We start from the raw sequence: 19567 nt of genomic DNA, 5'->3' as shown, positions 1-19567 counted from the left end.
CAGGGAACCACGTTGATGCAAGATATCGTTTTCCCCAGCAATTTGGACAGCGTCGCCAACGGCAAGAGTCTTTGGGACATAACTTGAGTGGCCAGGTGCTGGATGGTTTGTCACCTCTCTGGAGAGAGAGAGAGACCTTGCAAGACACTGAGTCTATGATGGTTCCCAGGTGGAGCAGTGAGGTGGTCGGCTGCAGGTGGCTCTTGGGAAGGTTGAGAATGAACCCGTGACTGCGCAGCGAGTCCATCGTGATTTGCAGATCTCGTAGGGCCTGGTTCCAGGACGAGGACAGAACCAAGATGTCGTCCAAATAGCAATTCACTCGTATTGGAACCGAGTGAAGTGATGCCGCTACGACTGCTAGAAGTTTCGTGAACATGCATGGGGCCGATGAGAGGCCAAAGGGTAAGGCCCGGTATTGAAAGTGACGGCCATTTAACTGGAAGCGTAGGAAACGCCGATGTGCTGGATGTATGGGCACGTGGAGGTACGCCTCCTTGATATCGACTGATGTCATCATGTTGCCCTGGCGGATGGAGGCCAGTATGCTTTTGAGAGATTGCATTTTGAATTTTTGGTATTTGATGTACCGATTTAGCCTTTTCAAATCTAGGATGGCCCGCCATCCCCCCGAGTTCTTGGGCACCAGGAACAAGATGGAATAGAATCCTAGGCCCTCCTGCCCCTTCGGCACCTGTTCCACCGCCCTGATGGTGAGAAGGTGATGTATTTCGGCGTCCATGAGTCACCATTTTGTTGGGCACCTGGGTACGGGGCACTTGATGAACCGTCTCGGGGGAATGGAGAGAAATTCTAGAGTGAGGCCCAGCCTCATGACCTGCAGGGCCCAGGCATCGGATGTGATCTCCGCCCACTGATGGGCAAAGGCCAGGAGACGCCCCCCTATGGCTTCCTCCCCCTGTGAGTCAACGGTACCTCCAAAAGGACCAGTTTCCGGCTCCACGAAACTGCCTCCTAGTCTGGGGCTGCGCCTGATTCTGCTGGCGACCCATATCCCTGGTGGCCGCTCGATCCTGGCTGTGATCCTGTGACTGGGAGAAACCCCTGTTGTAGTGGGGAACATAGGGAGCAGGGGCGAATCCAGAGTCCCCAGCTGTCGTCTATTGTAAGGCTGTTGCCTTCTATGGGCCCGATCCCCTGTGGATGGAAGAACCTTACGCTTATCCCTGGTCTCAATGAGGATGGGATCCAGCACAGACCCAAACAAGGCACTGCCCTTGAAGGGCATGGATGCAAGGTGCCACATGGACTTGACATCAGCCTGCCAATGGCGGAGCCACAGCAACCGCCGGGATGCCACATTAGGGACTAAGGCTAGAGAGGCGAACTTCGCTGCGCTAAGGGTGGCATCTGCAGAAAACTCTAAGGCTGCCATTAATTTAGTAATATCCTGGTGAAGGCGTGCTTCCTCCGGCGCAAGCCTACTCTGCAATTGTTTAAGCCAGACCAAGGAAGTCCTATTAAAAAATGACGCTGCTGTAGCTGAGCGTAAGGCCCAGGCTGCAGCCTGATGAGTCTTGCGAATAACTGTCTCGGCCTTACAGTCCTCTGCCTTCAGGCCCTCCGAAATTTCGGATGGAATTAATGCTGGAGAGGCGAGGGCAGCAATGGGAGCATCAACTGTTGGAAACTGGAGAAGAGCTTCCAACTCAGGAGTAGAGGTGTAGACTTTCCTATCCCCATTGCTAGGTGGGTTAACCGCAGTCAGTTGATCCCACTGCTTTTGAATCAGATCAAGAAACAACTTGGGTGAGGGAATAACATCCTGCAAAGCCACTTGCTCAGTGAAGAGTCGCTCAGTAGCATCTAACCCTACAGCTGTGCTGTCCTTAGAGGCCGCCTCCCCTATATGGGTGGTGGTTTTAGCCTTATACAGTAATGATTTAAAGAGAGAATGTCGAAATAAACCAGGGGCAGTAGGCTGGTCCAGGGGCAAGCCCTCATCATCAGAAAATTCCCTGTCAATAACCTCGCCTTCCTCCACTAATGCTGACTCCTTGCTATAAACAGAGGGTAGAGGCGAAGGTGGGTCAGTCTGGAGAATAGAGGAATCTCCCTGCACTGGCTGGGGATCAGGCCCAGCATGGACCACAGTGGCTCTAGGAGGCTGGGCTCTACGAAGCAGCTCCGCATCCACCCCCCTAGAAATAGCTGCAGATATCATTTGGTATAAATCAGGATGAAGGCCCAAATCCTGGCCTTCCATAGGCCTGAGACCTGCAGCAGTAGGGGTAAATGTAGCAGAAGGCCCTGCACGTGGAGGCAAATGGGCTGAAGCTCCACCTAGCTCCGAGAGAGACAGAGGGAATTGGGGCCCCAAACCCCCTTCTGCAGAAATGGGAGCCCGGGGTAATTGAATATCAGGCAACCAACCCTGCTCTGTAGGGCGTGCTGGAGATGCCCGTTGCGGGATTAGTACCAGGGGTGAATCATGAGGTGCTTTAGAGGCCTTAGATGGGGCCTTGGACTTATCCCTGCGCTTATGGGATTTGTCCTTAATGGTGGATGAGGCCTGAGGCCTATTGCTGGAGGCCTGAGTGGTGGCCCTGCCGGGCCTAGGGCTACCCCCCCCCCCTCACCAGGGGAACGGGGCTCACAAACTGGCTCCCCAATACCTTTGGACCCAGACTGGTCTGCCATTGTACGAGAGGGAAGAGATTTGGGAAGGCTCAACCTCGTGAAATGAATACAGGCTCCTTCGCACAAAGCGTCACATGCAAACAGTAACTGGCTGAGACGACCTCCCCACTGACTCAGCAAGCCGCAAGTGAGAAAGAGGAGGTCCGTTGGAGTGGTGCCGACGCCAGGGCGCAAAATCACACACCTCGCCCTCTCCGGCCGATTCCTGCGCATGCGCAGAGGCCCAAACCAAAATCTCCGAGAGCGCGGAGATTCAAACCGGCACAGCCATGAATGGTCGCTGGAAAGCCTCGCAGCCACAAGCCCGAGGCGAAAAAAACAACAACCCCGCAGATCTCACCAAGGCAGCACGGCGCAGCAAGGGAAAGGCACCTGGGTTGAACTGCGCCTCAGTGGCGGGTTGCTCCCGGCATGAAATAGCACAGGGCGGCGCACCGGCCCAGGACGCGCACAGAATTCAAGTGGGGGGGGGCTCCAACTCCACCCTGCAAGCGTTGCTGCCCTGTCCTGGCTGAAGAGCCTATGGACCTCACAGCCAACGATCTCAGGCAAGTAACCCGCTGATAGGGAGGATCTGGGCTTGCAGCGAACTGCCGCCTCCACCTCTGAAGAGATATTCGAGATTAAATCGCAATGTGTGACTGCAGAATCCAATTAAAGATGAAATTTGTCGATTAGTCTAGAGAGAAAATTGAAATGCGTCTCGTTAGGCTAGACTGAGTAAAAAAACTGATCCGGTCCAGTCTGAGGAAGTGTGGTCAAGATTTGCATGCTCAGTCTCTAGGCTAATGGACAAAGTTAACCCATGATTGGATTCCCCAAGCAGCACACAGGAGAACAAAACACTCCTGTTTTTCTCACTGATTATCCTGGCTTGGCACTTCAAGGTCTTGCTATTTATTTATAGAGAGTGATAAGAAGAAAAGCATACAGATGTCCCTTTGAAGTATATCTTTAAACAGAGAAAAGTGAAAATAAAATGTTATTGTGAATCTATGCTTAATCTTATTAACCTTTGAAGCTAGAGCAGCAGTGTTTGTTACCTGGAGATAATGGCACAATTTCAACAGCAGAAAGAAACTTTAAGTCTGCAAAAGATATTCAGAGAAATACAGAAATTATCAAATACATATGAGAGGATAGAGAAGAAGTTGGTAGAACATCTAACAACAAAATATGATGAAGAATTTGAGGAGGTTTATCAAGTGGAAAAAGTGGTGGTTAAAACCCTAAAAATCGAAGAGGAAAATGAATATAAAGAAATTAAATTTGCTGATATTTGCTGATAGTGATTGGTTTTCTCTGAAAATGGAAAGAGTGGAATACTGAAAAAGGAACTAAATGGAGAGGAAATCTATCCCAGATGGCAAGATACAGAAAAAGAAAAAAAGAAAAAAACTTATGGATTTAAAGAGAGAAATTTTTATTAGCAATATCATTGATAACACTACTGACAATCAAAGATAAGCTGATTAAGGAAACAGAAGAAGGGCATTGAAATTACATGAGAGATTTTATAAGCAAGGAATTGCTAAGAGAAATCCATACAAAGTTGATTAAGGAGATGATTAGAGGACTGACACCACAAAAGCAGAAGATATGAGACTGTTTTGCTACTGGAAAGATACAGGTTGATAGATGGAAGAGCACAATTTAAAACTAGTTAAACTTAGTGAAATTTAGTGACAATAGATATAGCTAAATAAATAATTGATAATGCTACTAATGTATGCAATGTGTAGGGTTATGAGAAGTAATAATTGGATATGAATATTGAATGGTACCCATGAAAGGAAGATTAGAAATCTTTTTGGATTATATATATAAATGTTAATAAAAAGAACTAAGTTAGATACAGTTAAAGTCTTGATTATTAGGGGGAAAATGTTATGATACAGGATATAGTTAAATAAAGGAGGGATAAGGATAACAACGCATATATAGGTATGGGCACAACATAAGGAAACTGTATGTAAATTGTAAACAGTAATTTGGAAAGGAGGATTAGAAAATTTTGTTATTAAATATTATGGATGTTTAGCTAGAATATGACATAAGGATTCAATGTTAATGGAGGATTTTAGAAATAGTAAATGAAATGCCAGTATGTGGTTATGTATTAAATCTTGGTATATTTTATGATGAAGGATGTTTAAACAATTATAGTCAAATGAAAATGGAGGTATGTATAAATATCTGAGTTAAAATACTTGAGTTAATATGAATTATGTTTGTTGACTGTGGAAGAGATGCACGAAAGTCTTTTTGTAACCAACTGATACACTTTCTACAGTATGTAAAGAAAGATGTGTTGTGTTTGTTTTGAAAATAAAAAAAATATTTAAAAAAAACTGGGTGGGGAATAGCCAAACTCTGCTACCAAGGTGAGGTTGTGAAAGACAGTTTCATGTCATGGCAAGATTGAGCACAGCAACAAGACACAAGGTAGTTTTACTGCATCAACAAGGTCTCTCCCAGACAAAAATTTCAAAGCAGACTGGGGTTTCAAGATGTGCTGTTCAAGCTCTTTTGAAGAAGAACAAAGACATGGGCAACATTGAGGATTGTAGACGCAGTGGCCGGCCAAGGAAATTAGTGTAGCAGATGAAAGACACATCAAGCTTTTTACCCGTCAAAATCGGAGGATGTCCAGCAGTGCCATCAGCTCAGAACTGGCAGAAACCAGTGAATGGTACCCATGAAAGTGGGAACCAGTGTACACCCATCTACTGTCTGGAGAAGTCTGGCCAGAAGTGGTCTTCATGGAAGAGTTGCAGCCAAAAAGCAATCCCTCCGATGTGGGAACAAGGCCAAGTGACTAAAGTATGCACAAAAACATAGGAACTGGGGTGCAGAAAAATGGCAGCAGGTGCTCTGGACTTATGAGTCAAAATTTGAAATATTTGGTTGTAGCAGAAGGCAGTTTGTTCGTCAAAGGGCTGGAGAGCGGTACAATAATGAGTGTCTGCAGGCAACAGTGAAGCATGGTGGAGGTTTCTTGAATGTTTGGGACTGCATTTCTGCAAATGGAGTTGGAGATTTGGTCAGGATTAATGGTGTTCTCAATACTGAGAAATACAGGAAGATACTTATCCATCATGCAATACCATCAGGGAGGCAAATGATTGGCCCCAAATTTATTCTGCAGCAGGACAACGATCCCAAGCATACAGCCAAAGTCATTAAGAACTATCTTCAGTGTAAAGAAGAACAAGAAGTACTGGAAGTGATAGCATGGCCACCACAGAGCCCCGATTTCAACATCATCAAGTGTGTCTGGGATTACATGAAGAGACAGAAGGATGTGAGAAAGTCTATATCCACAGACGATCTGTGGTTAGTTCTCCAAATATTGATTTAAGATTTTTCTTTTGTTCACTCACTTTGCATTTTGAAAATTGACAAAAATAAACAATCATCATTTATATGTCTGAAAGCATTCTTTGTTTACAGCATTTTTCACACCTGCCTACAACTTTTTCACAGTACTGTAAGTCCAGGATAAAATAGATAAAAGGAAAATATAGAAAGTGGGGAGGAGGCAACGTTCCAATGGTACGCACATGTAGTCTTGATGCTCTGAGACTGTCACCGATAGTTTTGCTGCTGGGTGGTCCAATTGGACCTAAATCGTCCCAAAGAGGCATGGCAGCGAGGCATGGCAGCGACCCACACCCACCCAGTCGCATGACCAACCAGCTACACCAATCAGTCACATGACCAAAGCCACGCCTGCCCAGTCACAAGACTAACAAGTCATGCCTACCATCACATGACCATCAAGCCACACCCACCAAACAAGCCACACCCACAGAACTGGTAGTAGGTTTTTTGAAACCCACCCCTGTTCCATTGAATGGATCTTCTGCCAGTATGCAAAATCTTTAATTATCAATCAGTTCTATTTGAAGTGGATACCTGGATAATTATTAGATAATTTATATAATCTTTTAGTACTTGTCTCAACTTTTGCTGAGCTTCCTTTAAAATGATTTACCCATACCCCTGTATTGGTAAAAATCTCACCTAAATAAGTAAAAAAAATAATTTGTTCAATAGGTTCCTCATTTATCTGCCAATTATATTTCACACTTTTTTTTTGCTAAATACCATCATTTTACATTTGATTTTATTGATATTTAGAAAATTAAGAGCACAGCAGATATTTAGCTTTCACATTTTAGTCTTCTGATGTCAATTTGATAGTGCGCTTATAGAAGAATATTAATGAATTTATTATGGATCTTTGGACTATTTTGAACATTAACAGAGATAAAAAAGCATAATTCTGTCCAACCTCACTAGGGGGAAGCAATAACATCTATATGGGCTTCCAAACAAGTGTTTGAGTAGAGGGCCCTAACCAAGAAAAGAGTAAGAGTAAGAATCTGAGTTCCATGTTTAACTTAGCCAATTTCCACCACAAAATTTTCCTGTTTGAGTCAAAAGCACCACTGAGATCTAAAAAGATGGTAAACAGTTTCTTGGCATTAGTTGTTTTTGTTATCAGAGGGTGTAAAATAAAACAAATGTCTATTGTGGAGTGTTCTAGTTTAAATCCAGCTTGTTCCTCCATTAAGCACTTTATTTCCATTACCAAGAATTCTATTTTGCTCAAATATCTAAACACAAATATTTCTTCAATTTTCCTTTCTATCAATGTGTCATAATTAATTTATAATAATTAAATTATTTTCTTGAGGATTTTGTTTGCTTTATTAATACTGCAATGCAAACTACTTACTTTCTTTAGAATTGTTGATTTCTGACATTATAAATTAACAATTTATTTGAGCACTATATAAACAGAATTCCTTGGTGTAAACTAATTAGATATAGATAAATTTTATTGTCAGTAGATCAACAATTATTGCATTACTAAAAGGTGAAAATATTTTATTTGTAGCAAACAAAACCCTCAAGAAAAATTAAGAGACAAAAATAACCAAAATAATGCTTAATACAATATTAGGATTGGCTTATTTGCAGAAATTTTAAATGCTGGTTTTTACTATTTATATATCTTACCTCTTCAGATTTGAAAGCTTGCTTTGAATGTGTATACTTCAAAAACCTAAAAGATAAATGTATTTGATTAAATGCTACGAATTCTATAATTCAAGTGCTTCTATTAAGCTAGCTTTTCTCATTTTCTGAAGAGTTCTAGGGTTCAATAAGAAATCATGATTTTAAAAAAGTTTTGTTAAGCTTGCACATCTCATAATGCTAAGGTTCACAGTAGTTAGAATTTTTATGCTCCTTAATTCAGCTTACTGATTATACTAATATACCATGAGCTTTAGATAATTTTTTATGCAGATGTTCACCAAGAATTATTTCAAAAGGTTTCCCTAGAAAAAAATGTTGAGAAAGAATGCTCTAAACTTTAATTCTTACTAGTAATTTGATACTATATTATTTAGGGAATGCCTCATTATCAGATTGACCCATATCACCATTATAATATAATGGCTTGGTTTGCATATATTGCTAAGAGATAATGTGGAGAGTAAAGCTATCTGTCCTCAGAAAAAAACAATAAAACACAATGGTTTTATAAAATACAATGGTTCTCAATAAAACACAATTTGAAATTATGGGCTCCTGTTGATTTACAAATTCTGGTTTGTGTACACTCATGGTTTGCTGTTTGCATATTATATATCTTTCTCATTTCTTCTAGGGACTGGTGGGAAAATCACAAAATGAGCAGGAAATGGCTGGATCTTTTGACTGACCATTAAGTCAGGCTTCCATACTGATCTAGGATTGAACATCATGCTAAATAAAAATTAAAAGACTTATGGATTGCTAGATTGCATGTTACTCAAACCAACCCAGAGAGATATGGAAATTTTGTTTTCACCTTGCAACAGGGAGTACATTGGAACCAGTGTACATCATAATGAAGAAGAATATTCCACTGAGATAAAGACGAGGTAATTGCGGGTTGTCTTGTGTGATATGGAAGAGTAATATGGCAACCTTCTCAACAAGAATGGGATCAAAAGTCAGCAAAAGCTGTGGTGTAAAAAAAGTTAAATATTCATTTCAAATTAAAATATTGCTGTTACTATCTAAAACATTACTTAGTTAATAAAACCCATAAACATGTATAGCATATTGAAAATTAAGTAGGAAATGAAGTATGTATGAAAGCCAAGATGGAATGTCAATTTACCTGAATGATATGGGGAAGGCAAGTGTTGTCTGAGAGAAGCCTCTTCACCTTGGGTAAAGGTCTTATAATAGCATTGTCTTGATCTCTAAAATAAATATATTTTTCTAATCAGTATATTAGTACAAAGTCATTTGTTTCTATTGTCTTTTGACTAGTATACATTCTTTTGTGCTTCACATTCTTGTTTTTTCCTAGAACAAACTCTTTACTAGCTCAACATATGAGTTTTATTATTCTCCACTTTTACAGTGAAGAATTATGTTTTTTGGTGTGGCTTCTTGAATAGTTTTTTCACTGTCTTCATCTCTAGGAATGGACCATTTAAGACTTTTGCAATAACGACAAATATTAGCGGCCTAAAATTTAAGTTCTTTACCTGCTGGGAAAATAGTTACACATTGTGACAAGCATGTTGAGAATAAGTGTAGCCAGATCTGTCTCATTTAGCACAGCTTGTCCAGTGGCCAGTAGACACCATTTCAACTGAGGAATAACTTGCAATGGTCGCCATCCATCCATGCCTTGGGCCCAGCAACGTGTTTTTGAAGTCAGTTTTCCTTCTGTCCACAATTCCTGCATCTGAATTAGAAATTGAATACTATAATGAATACTGTTTTCAAAGCAGTATTCTGAACATTGACTAATGTTCAGTTTTTGCAAACAGTAGTGAATATATCCAAGATATTTAAAATCATGTTTACATTAATCTATGTAAGCAGATATGTAAAAATTCTTTAGCTTGCCAAAGACAATCTGGGCAAATCTAAAGGACTAATCAAACAGCCCAAATCTCTACTATGCTATAAATAAAAATAAAAATAGACAATCATTCCAGGTTCATTAGAATATTTGATTTGGGAAAAAATAGCTCAACTATAAAAAATAGTGATCACTTAGGCTGAAAGTAAAAACTTTCCCCAATACACTCCTTAGTAGCAATCCTCACTCTAGTTTTGTTTTTCATTTTCAAGGAAAGGAAAATAATAAAAGAAAGCAACTCCTCCCCCCCCCCCCCAAAAAAAAATTCATCATGCAAATGCATAGATGAGCTGGTTATTCCTAATAACTTCATGGGTGGACTTCTAAGCTCATTGTCGTTGTCATCATCAGCAATCCAGTTATGTCCGACCTTCAACCACTATATGGATTAGCACTCTTTATGCTGCTCTGTCTCATACTGCCTCTCCATGTCATCCTTTACACTGCCCAGCCAATGGATACTAGGGTGGCCCCTTCTTTTACAGCTGATCACTCCCAACATGATTGACTTTCCAAGCAAGTCAGCTCTGATGACATGACCAAAGTATGATAGCTTCTGTTTGGCAATATTGTCTTCAAGTGATATTTTCCGTGAGGTTCAGTCTAGACTTTCTTTGTTATTTTTGCAGTTGCAGTTGCAACTGGAAAAATTATTGGTTTAACAAATGTGCATTTGGGTTGTGAGGCTAATGTCTTTACTCTTCAGATGTTACTCATTCCATACATTGCAGTTCTTCAAAATATATCTTCTATTCTCAGGGCTGCAATCACCATTTGGATCAATTTTATAGCCCAGGAAGATTCCATTACTACTTTGATAGTCTCACTGTTGATCTGCACTTTGACCTTTGTTTTCTTGATATTAAGGTGTAATCCAAATTTTTCACTTTCAGCTTTGACTCAGGATTAACCATTCCATTTCTTCTTGCTTTCTGTGAGCAATGTTGTATCATCTACATATCGGAGATTGCTGATAGTCCTACCACCGATTTTAAACCCAATGGTTGAAGTCCTCCAAATGTGCACTTCTCAAAAATATTTCTGTGTACATGTTAAATAGCATGACAGAATGCAAACTTGCCAAGTGCCTTTTTCAATTCTGAATATTTTCTGTTTCCATATTCCATTCCTACAGTGGCTACCTGAACAGAGTTCAATGACTGAATGAGCTGGATGTGATGTGGTGATATTTTCACTTCTTTGAGGCAATTTCAGCCTTGTCATGGTCAACACCATGGCTTTTGTGTAGTCAATGAAACACATATAGAGATCTTTTTGTCAGGCCTGCAGCCATCTTTTCTTTTGTGTCTTTGGCCTGCCACACTTTCATTCTGCTATGCATTTTCTATTGTGGGAAAATGGGAGGGGGGATTGTAAGAAGTCACATACTATGTAGCCACAACAAAATTCTTTCTAGAAATCCAAGGTCATTCTTTGTCTCTGCACCTCTGCACATGACTGGGATGGGTGGAACTGCCAGCATGGCAGTGGGAGATTGGACCATGTGATGGACATGTGGGTATGGAGGCAAGATCTTGAACCTTAAACTAGGTGGGAAAAACTGGGAAGCTTTCAGATTCGTTTTTTCCCCAGATGTACCAACACGGCTCTCTTAATAAATTGGAACTTTGAGCAATACTTTGCCTTGGACTCTGATTTACTTTGGGATGTTATTTGGAACCCTGACATTAACCCGAATCTGCATTAAAATACTTCACCAGTTACTCTGAGCCCCAGCACTGATTTGAACCCAGGTGGCCTAAAGACTCAGGGAAGATGAGGAACAGAAGCCCACAGAGAAAGCAGCAAATGACAGATCACCTATCTATGTCGAGACCATCTACATGCTTCAAAAGCTGTGGTGGAGCTGTCCTCCCTCCAAGTCTGCAGGAGCAATAAAATGTTACTGGTATGGTCAACATGGGCACAGAGCATTGGAATGCTTGGCTCCGACCCCAATCTCACAAACGCGCACCCAAGCCACCAGTGGGACAAAAAAAGACACCCCCCCCCCAAAACTACCCAAAAAGAGTCATCTTGCCCAACAAACATATCCGATCCCCAGACTGAGTAGTCAGAGATTTTGCTAGATGGGAAAAACCCTCCTAGTTCAGAGGAGGAAAAAAGCAGCAAAGATGACTTGATGGTAAGTGCACCCATCTGCCCCTTTGCTATCAAACCCAAACTCATAGTGCCTGAGACTGGGGTAGAAGGGTAAGTTGAGGCAGTTGTGGACACAGACTGCACCCAGTGCTTAATCAACATGTCCATCGTGGAGCAGCTGGGCATTTGCACAGGACCCTTAGCCAATCCCATTTGGTTTGAGGAAGAGGACAGGGTGCTAATTGAAGGCCCCCCCCCAAGCTAATTACCGACTTGGTGAAATTGCAGATAGGGCACCACTATGAACTTCTCAGATTCATCAAAAATGAATCAATCAATCATCTTGGGCTTGCATGGTTGGACAAATGGGCACCTACTATAAAGTGAGAGGACAGTGATTGAAAATTGATCCTAGGCATTGGGCCGCTACCCCCCATAAAGCGAGAAGGCCACCTGGACATCAAATGGCTTAAAGCAGACCATCAAGAGCCTGCAGCCCCTGCAACAGATACTAAACTGTCAGGCATCTAGCAAATACCAAAAGAATACTGGAATCTGGCAGGGGTTTTCAGTGAGGAAGATTGCAATTATCTTCCCCCTCACCAACCCACCAATTGCACGATAGAGTTTGTGCCTGAGGCAACCCTACTGAAGCCAAAAATGTACTCCATGGATCCTAAGGAGATTGCGGAATTAAGAAAATACATTGATACCAATTAGAAGCGGGGCTTCATCCAAACAGCCAAGTCAGAAGTAGCAGCTCCTATGCTTTTCAAAGAGAAGAAAGATGGGGAGAGGTGTGTGTGTGAGGCTATGCATTGACTTCCAGGGGATCAAAGTTGTTTGCATTAAAAATGCCTACCCTCTACCCCTCGTGAAAGACATGTTGAACCACTTGGCTAAAGGCAAAGTGTTCACCAAACTGGACTTGAGAGAGGCCTATTACCGGATATGTATCAGGGAGGGAGATAAATGGAAGACTACCTTTAACTGTCCCCTTAGTAGCTTCCAATTCAAACTCATGCCATTTGGGGTACAAGGGTCCCCTGCAGTGTTCATGCAGTTCATTAATGAAGTGCTGCATGATCACCTGTACAAAGGGGTGCACGTTTACCTTGATAACATTTGGGAGAAAGTAACCTATGTGGTCCAGTGGGCCCTACTCACCTGGAGACATTTCCTAGAGGAGGAGGAAGTGCCATTCGAGGTCTGGACTGACTATAAAAACCTTGAAGCCCTCAAAAGCCCCCACAAACTATCTCCAAAGCAAGCTCGCTGGGCACAATACTTCAGAAGGTTTAAATTCGAACTGAAGCACATCCCTGCGGGGAAAAACTTGCTGGCACATGCCTTATCAAGAAAACCGCAGTAAGACAGAAGTGATTCACCCAATCATTCCCCCAAACCAAAAAGTGGGTCAAGTCACCACCAGAGGTCAGACAAGGTGGCAGCCACTCTTGGCCAGAACAAGTTGACCACAGCAATGAAATCGGTGCTGCCCATTGACCCCTGGCTCAACGACAACAAAGACATCCTGACGATGAGAGATGGCTTAGCCTGGAAAAGATCCAAATTGTATGTTTCTGTGAACTTGAGGCTGGAATTACTAAAGTGAAGCCACAATGCGAAATTGGGATTCCTAAAAATGCTCCACCTTACCAGACATCAATTTTAGTGGCCAAAAATGAAAGCAGAAGTAGAAACTACATGAAAAGCTGTGCCACTTGTGCAACCAGGAAAATACAGCCAGGTAAGCCCCCTGGATTACTGCAACAGGTGGCTAGCCCTAACTGATCATGGGAAGAGATTGCAATGGATTTCATCATAGAAGTCCCAAACAGTGGCAGGAATGAAGTAATATGACAGTCATTGACTTATTTTCCAAGTAAGCTTATTTCATCTCTTGCTCAGGATTACCGCAAAGCAGCTAGTGAAGATGTTTGTTAAAGACATTTATCAGCTACACCAGGGGTAGTCAACCTTTTTATACCTACCGCCCACTTTTGTATCTCTGTTAGTAGTAAAATTTTCTAACCGACCACCGGTTCCACAATAATGGTGATTTATAAAGTAGGGAAGTAACTTTACTTTATAAAATTTATAAAGCAGAGTTACAGTAAATCCTTACCGCCCACCATGAAAGCTGGAACGCCCACTAGTGGGCAGTAGGGACCAGGTTGACTACCACTGACCTACATGGAGTACCCAGGAGAAGCATCTCAGACCGTGGAGTTCAGTTCACCGCCAAGTTCTGGAGGGAGTTCCTGAGGTCCATTGAGTCCACGCAAGGACTTAGCTCGGCCTTCCATCTGAGCATGAACGGAGCAGCAGAAAGAGCTAATGTGATGCTGGAACAATACATCAGTTGTTATGTGGATTATCAGCAGGACAACTGGTCAGATTTGCTACCTTTCACTGAAGTCGTGTATAACAACGCTGTCCACAACAGCACTGGATTAACTCCTTTTCAAGTTACCAGTGGAATGGAATTTGTTCTCATGTCTGAACTGCCCAGAGAGCCCCCCTCCTCTGTGTCTCTGACTGAATGGTTGGACGCTCTTAAAAAGGAGTGGAAGAATATGAAAAAAGCTCTAGCAGAAGCAGAAGAGTACAAGAAACAAGCTGATAAGCACTGCTCACTCCAACCCCACTTCGGTGTGGGGGATAAAGTTTTCTTGTCTACCAAATACATAAAGTTAAGAATGCCTAGCAAGAAATTAGGGCTGGAATTTTTAGGTCCCTTCCCAATAGTGAAAATAATTAACCCAGTTACGGTTCAGCTCAGTCTGCAAAGAATTCTAGGAAAAATTCACCCTGTCTTCCATTGTAGCTTGCTAAAACCTGTGATTGGGTCCAACCTAAGACCATTGACCCAGCCTCCCACTCCTCCAGTAGTGAACTCACTATGAAGTGAAGAAAGTTTTAGACTCTGGATTATATATAGGTCAGTTACAGTGTTTAGTGTATTGGAAGGGGTAGGTTTTGTCCGAAGCTACATTGATGAAAAGTTGGAAGGTAAAAACCGATAAGTTAATGAAACAATTCCATGATAAATTTCCTGATAAGCCAAAGCATCCCCCCGCCCCAATTGGGAAGGTGGTTAGTTATGCTCATGTTAACCCCCACATTATTCTCTTTTCAAGATATACTTTTCTTCTGAGGAAAGGCCGCCTGTCAGGCCTGCAGCCATCTTTTCTTTTGGGTCTTTAGCCTGCCACACTTTCATTATTCTGCTATGCACTGTGGGAAAATGAAAGGTAGGATTGTAAGGAGTCACATACTATGTAGCAACAACAAATTTTTTTCTAGAAAGCCAAGGTCATCCTTTGTCTCTGTACCTATGCACCTGACCAGAATTGGATAGGTAGAACTGCTAGCGTGGCAGTGGGAGATTGGATCATGTGATGGACTTGTGGGTGTAGGGGCAAGATGTTGAACTTTCAACTAGATGGGGAAAACCGGAAAGCTTTCAGATTTGGGTTTTCCCAGATGTGCCAACATGGCTCTCTTAATAAATTGGAACTCTGAGCAATACTTTGCCTTGGACTCTGATTTACTTTTGGATGCTATTTGGAACCCCGACACTTTTTGGTATTCCTTTACTTTTTCCATTATCCAATGTAGATTGGCATATGATTATGCATTATAAGTATAGGTAAGTATAAGTATAATTTTTATTGTACTAAATACAATGAAATTGTTTTAACCTCACTGGTGCAAAATTATAACAGAAACGAAAAAAGAAAGAAAAAAAACTAGTGTGTGCATGGAGTGATTGTGGTTGTATTTAAAAGTCTCACAGCCCAAGGATAGAAACTATCTTTAAACCTGTTTGTTCGGTTGGCTATACTTTGATGTCTTCTGCCTGATGGTAGAAGTGCAAAGAGACACTGACCAGGGTGTTAATCATCTCTGAGTATCTTCCTTACTCTGCTAAAGGAGCGAGATCTGGCGATGTCATCCAGTGGTGTCAGAGGGCAACCAATGGTTTCTTGTGCCAAATTGATCACTCTCTGTAGTGCCTTCCTATCCGCAGCTGTTAAACCAGCATACCATACTGTAATACAATATGTGACGACACTTTCTATGGTGGACCGATAGAAAGAGGTCATCAGCCGTTGTTCCACCTGATTTTTTCGCAGGATTCTAAGGAAATGAAGTCTCTGTTGGGCCTTTCCAATCACCAGAGACGTGTTGTTTTTCCAGGTGAGATCTTGACTAATATGCACTCCCAAGAATTTAAAATTTAACCCTCTCCACACAGCCACCCTCGATATACAGTTTGGCAGGTTCCTCTCTGTGCTTCCAGAAATCTAGCACCATCTCTTTTGTCTTACTAGTATACCATGCGGATACCTTCTGGACTTCTTCCCTGTATGCTGATTCGTCCCCTCCAGTTATGGGACCAAGCACCGTTGTGTCATCTGCAAACTTTATTATGATGTTGGATGGATCAGAGGATATGCAGTCATATGTATACAGCAAGTACAGGTAGGGGCTGAGCACACAACCCTGAGGGGAGCCTGTGCTGAGCTTCAGCATGGAAGATGTAAAGGTCCCAATCATTACTATTTGTGCGCGATCCGTCAGGAAGTCACAAGTGAGGGGAGGGAAATTCAGGTCAGTCAACTTTTCAATGAGAATTCCTGGTAAGATGGTGTTAAAGGCCGAGCTCTAGTCTATAAAAAGCATTCTGACATAATTACCAGATTTCTCAAGGTGGCTCAGTGCAATATGTAGAGGAGTGGCGATGGCGTCTCCTATCGACCTGTTGCTTCTATAAGCAAATTGGTGTTGATCAAAATTTGGTGGAAGACAGGACCTGAAGTGTTGTAGGACCAGTCTCTCAAAGCACTTTATCACTATAGACATCAATGCAATGGGCCTATAGTCATTCAAGCTTTTTATGGCTGCTTTCTTCGGAACTGGGATAATTGTGGCTGCTTTCAAGCATGATTGGAATCTAGCCTGTTGCAGGGAGAGGTTAAAAATCCTTGTCAGGACCCCTGTTAATTGGTCAGCACAGGTTTTTACCACTTTCCCCAACACCCTGTCTGGACCTGCAGCTTTGTTGGGGTTTACAGCCTTCATCTCAGCTCTCACTTGATGTTTATCCAGAGTGAGTGGCTGGAGGTCAGAGGGCTTTCGGGCTAGAGCCATAGAGACTGGCTTTTGACCTCAAAGCAGGTGAAGAAGCTATTTAGCTCCCCTACTAGCAGGGCATTAGCATTGGCTATTTTTTTCGTATTCTGATACGTAACTCTGATGCGCTTATTCACTGTTATATTGTCTGTGCATGTTTTAATGTATGAGAGTACAGTGTCAGTGAATTTTTGCAGTTCCAAATGTTCAAATATACTCCACTCAGTAGTCTCAAAGCAGTCCTACAACTGGCAGAGTGCTCCCTCCGGCCAGATTGTGACAGTTTTCAAGACTGGTCGTATCCTTTTCCTAAGGGGGATATACTTTGGGCACAGTAGCAGAGAGATGTGGTCAGATGTACCCAGATGGGAGAGGGGGATTGCTCTATATGTCTGTCGTACGTTTGAGTAAATATGATCTAGAGTATTCTTACCTGTGGTGGGACACTGCACATATTGCACAAATTTAGGGAAAACCGACTTTAGACTGGCTTGATTAAAATCCCCAGCCAAGATAAAAGCGCCCTCAAGATAAGTTTGCTGTTGCCTCTTAATGGCGCCATTTAACTTAGAAAGCGCTGTGCTAACATTTGCATCAGGTGGAATATAGACAGCAGTGATAACTGTAACAGAAATCTCTCTAGGTAAATAAAATGGCCGAAAAATGACAGTTAAGAATTCCACATCTGCAGAACAGTGAGTATAAGCAACTCTACTGTTAGTACACCAATTATTATGTGTGTAAATACAAAGTCCTCCACCTTTGCTTTTACCAGAGTTGCTGTTTCTATCAAAGCAGTGTGTGGTGCGATTAGTTAGCTCCAATGATGTATCCGGTACAAGTGGATGAAGCCAGGTCTCTGTATTGATCATCACACAGCAGTCACGAATGAGCTTATTTGCTGCCATCCACAACTCTAGATCATCAGTTTTGTGGACAAAGAATCTAGAGTTGGTTAGAAAAATGCTTGGTAATGCTGGTCTGTGAGGCTGCTTCCGTAACTGAACTAGCAAACCAGCTCTGCATCCCACTTCTGCTTTCGCTCTCTTCGCCGCCTCCTAGGCCCAACAACGATCCATGGAGAGCCTGGCAGTCTTACCATGTCACTCAGTATATTATAGCATTCCTTTTCAATACTGAAATCTTGCTTGTATATCAACTATTGGTGACTGAATTCAAATATTTCTGGATTATCTTCAAAATAATTTTACTCATGAGTAGTATTGCATTCAGTGTTTGAAACAGTTTTTTGCATTACATTTCTTTGGCAAGCACTGTTTTGTTGGCAGTGTTCTCAGCAGGTCTGCAAGAATTCCATCAACTCCTAGGGCTTTATGGTTAGGCAGCTGGTTGAGTACAACTTATTTCTCCAGGATATCTGGTTCCATTTCTGGTAAATTACCTTCTTTTCTTACGGGTTTGCCTTGTTTTTTGTGTAAAGTTGTTTTGCATATTGTTGACATTGTTCTTTAATTGCTAATTGATCATGCAATTCCTGCCATTACCTACTCTCATCTTTTTTTTGTAATAAAAAGGTTTCCGGTCTTCTTCACATAAGTGAAATACTCTCTTGCATGACCTTTAATGGCTGGGTCCTAGTTTCTGGTTCTACCACAAAACCGCGGACGACAAAATCGCGGTCGACGAAAGCGCGTATGTGACGTCATCACAGCGCGACGAAAAAGATCGAAAAATGTAAAAATAAAGCTAAAACCTTCCCCTAACCCCCCCAAATCTAACCCTAAACCTAACCTAAACCTAACCCTTAACCTAACCCTAAACCTAACCCTTAACGTAACGAAAAACCTAACGCTAACCCTTAACCTAAAGCTAAACGTAACGCTAACGCTCTAACCCTAACCCTAACCCTTAGCCTAACCCTAACCCTTAACCTAACCCTTACCTTTATGTGAATCGGCTTGCTGTAATTTAATTTTTATTTCAATTGTTCGATCTTTTTCGTCGCGTTGTGATGACATCACATACGCGATTTCGTCGACCGCGCTTTTGTGGAACGCGCTTTTGACGGGTCACGCTAGTTTCTCACATTGTTCAGTCCAATAGTTGTCCTTATTTTATCTTGCCTGTCTCTGGAACTTTGCATTTAGTCTTTGCATTTTTTCCCTGTCACCAATAGCTTTTTCTTTCCTTCTCTCTTTGCATTTTGTTATATAATTCTGGCCAATTTTGTTGGTTTCCTATATGCAATGTTCTTATGCTGCTTTATTGGGCTATGTTAGTGACGATATGTAATATGTTTTGGGCTACTTTAATGACAGTTGGCCATAACTGGTTGCCTTTTGGAGAAGTTGAGGAATTCAAATCTGTTCTTAACTTCTGTTATCTATTTTTAACTTAACTTCAACTACATATGCAGGGAATCTTCTCGACATCAAAACTCTGAATCATGGGTGGATGTTTGACACTGCAACACCTAAACCTTACCTTGGCAGCTAACAGTTCATGATCTGATCCACAATCTGCATCAAATAATGTTTTCACAATGGGGAAGAGACTTTTCCACCTCTTCTGGCATAATATGTAATCAATTTAGGTTCGATGTTCTCCCTTTGGTGAAATCCAAGTGTATAGTCGCCACTTGTGTTGTTCAAACAATATACACATTATGCGTAGCTATTGTTCATGGCATAGTTGAGTAAAATGTTCTCCTGCCTCATTTGACATCAAATATATATTATCTCAATAAGCCAATCAAGAAAC

General features: G+C 41.9%; 1 protein-coding gene across 3 annotated transcripts in view; it reads right to left on the bottom strand.

Moving 5' to 3' along the window:
• Positions 1–19567, bottom strand: part of DNAJC13 (DnaJ heat shock protein family (Hsp40) member C13) — a 127523-nt gene that overhangs the window by 47227 nt on the left and 60729 nt on the right. For all 3 annotated transcript variants that reach the window (XM_032238262.1, XM_032238263.1, XM_032238264.1), the window contains 4 exons: positions 9219–9421; positions 8843–8927; positions 8528–8682; positions 7690–7735 (listed from right to left, as the gene is read on the bottom strand). In XM_032238262.1, coding sequence (XP_032094153.1) covers positions 7690–7735; positions 8528–8682; positions 8843–8927; positions 9219–9421 — 489 coding nt within the window. The remainder of the gene's footprint in view (positions 1–7689; positions 7736–8527; positions 8683–8842; positions 8928–9218; positions 9422–19567) is intronic.

The sequence above is a fragment of the Thamnophis elegans genome, chromosome Z, assembly GCF_009769535.1.
Source record: "Thamnophis elegans isolate rThaEle1 chromosome Z, rThaEle1.pri, whole genome shotgun sequence".
NCBI lineage: Eukaryota > Metazoa > Chordata > Lepidosauria > Squamata > Colubridae > Thamnophis > Thamnophis elegans.
This window is presented reverse-complemented; position numbering and strand designations above follow the sequence as displayed.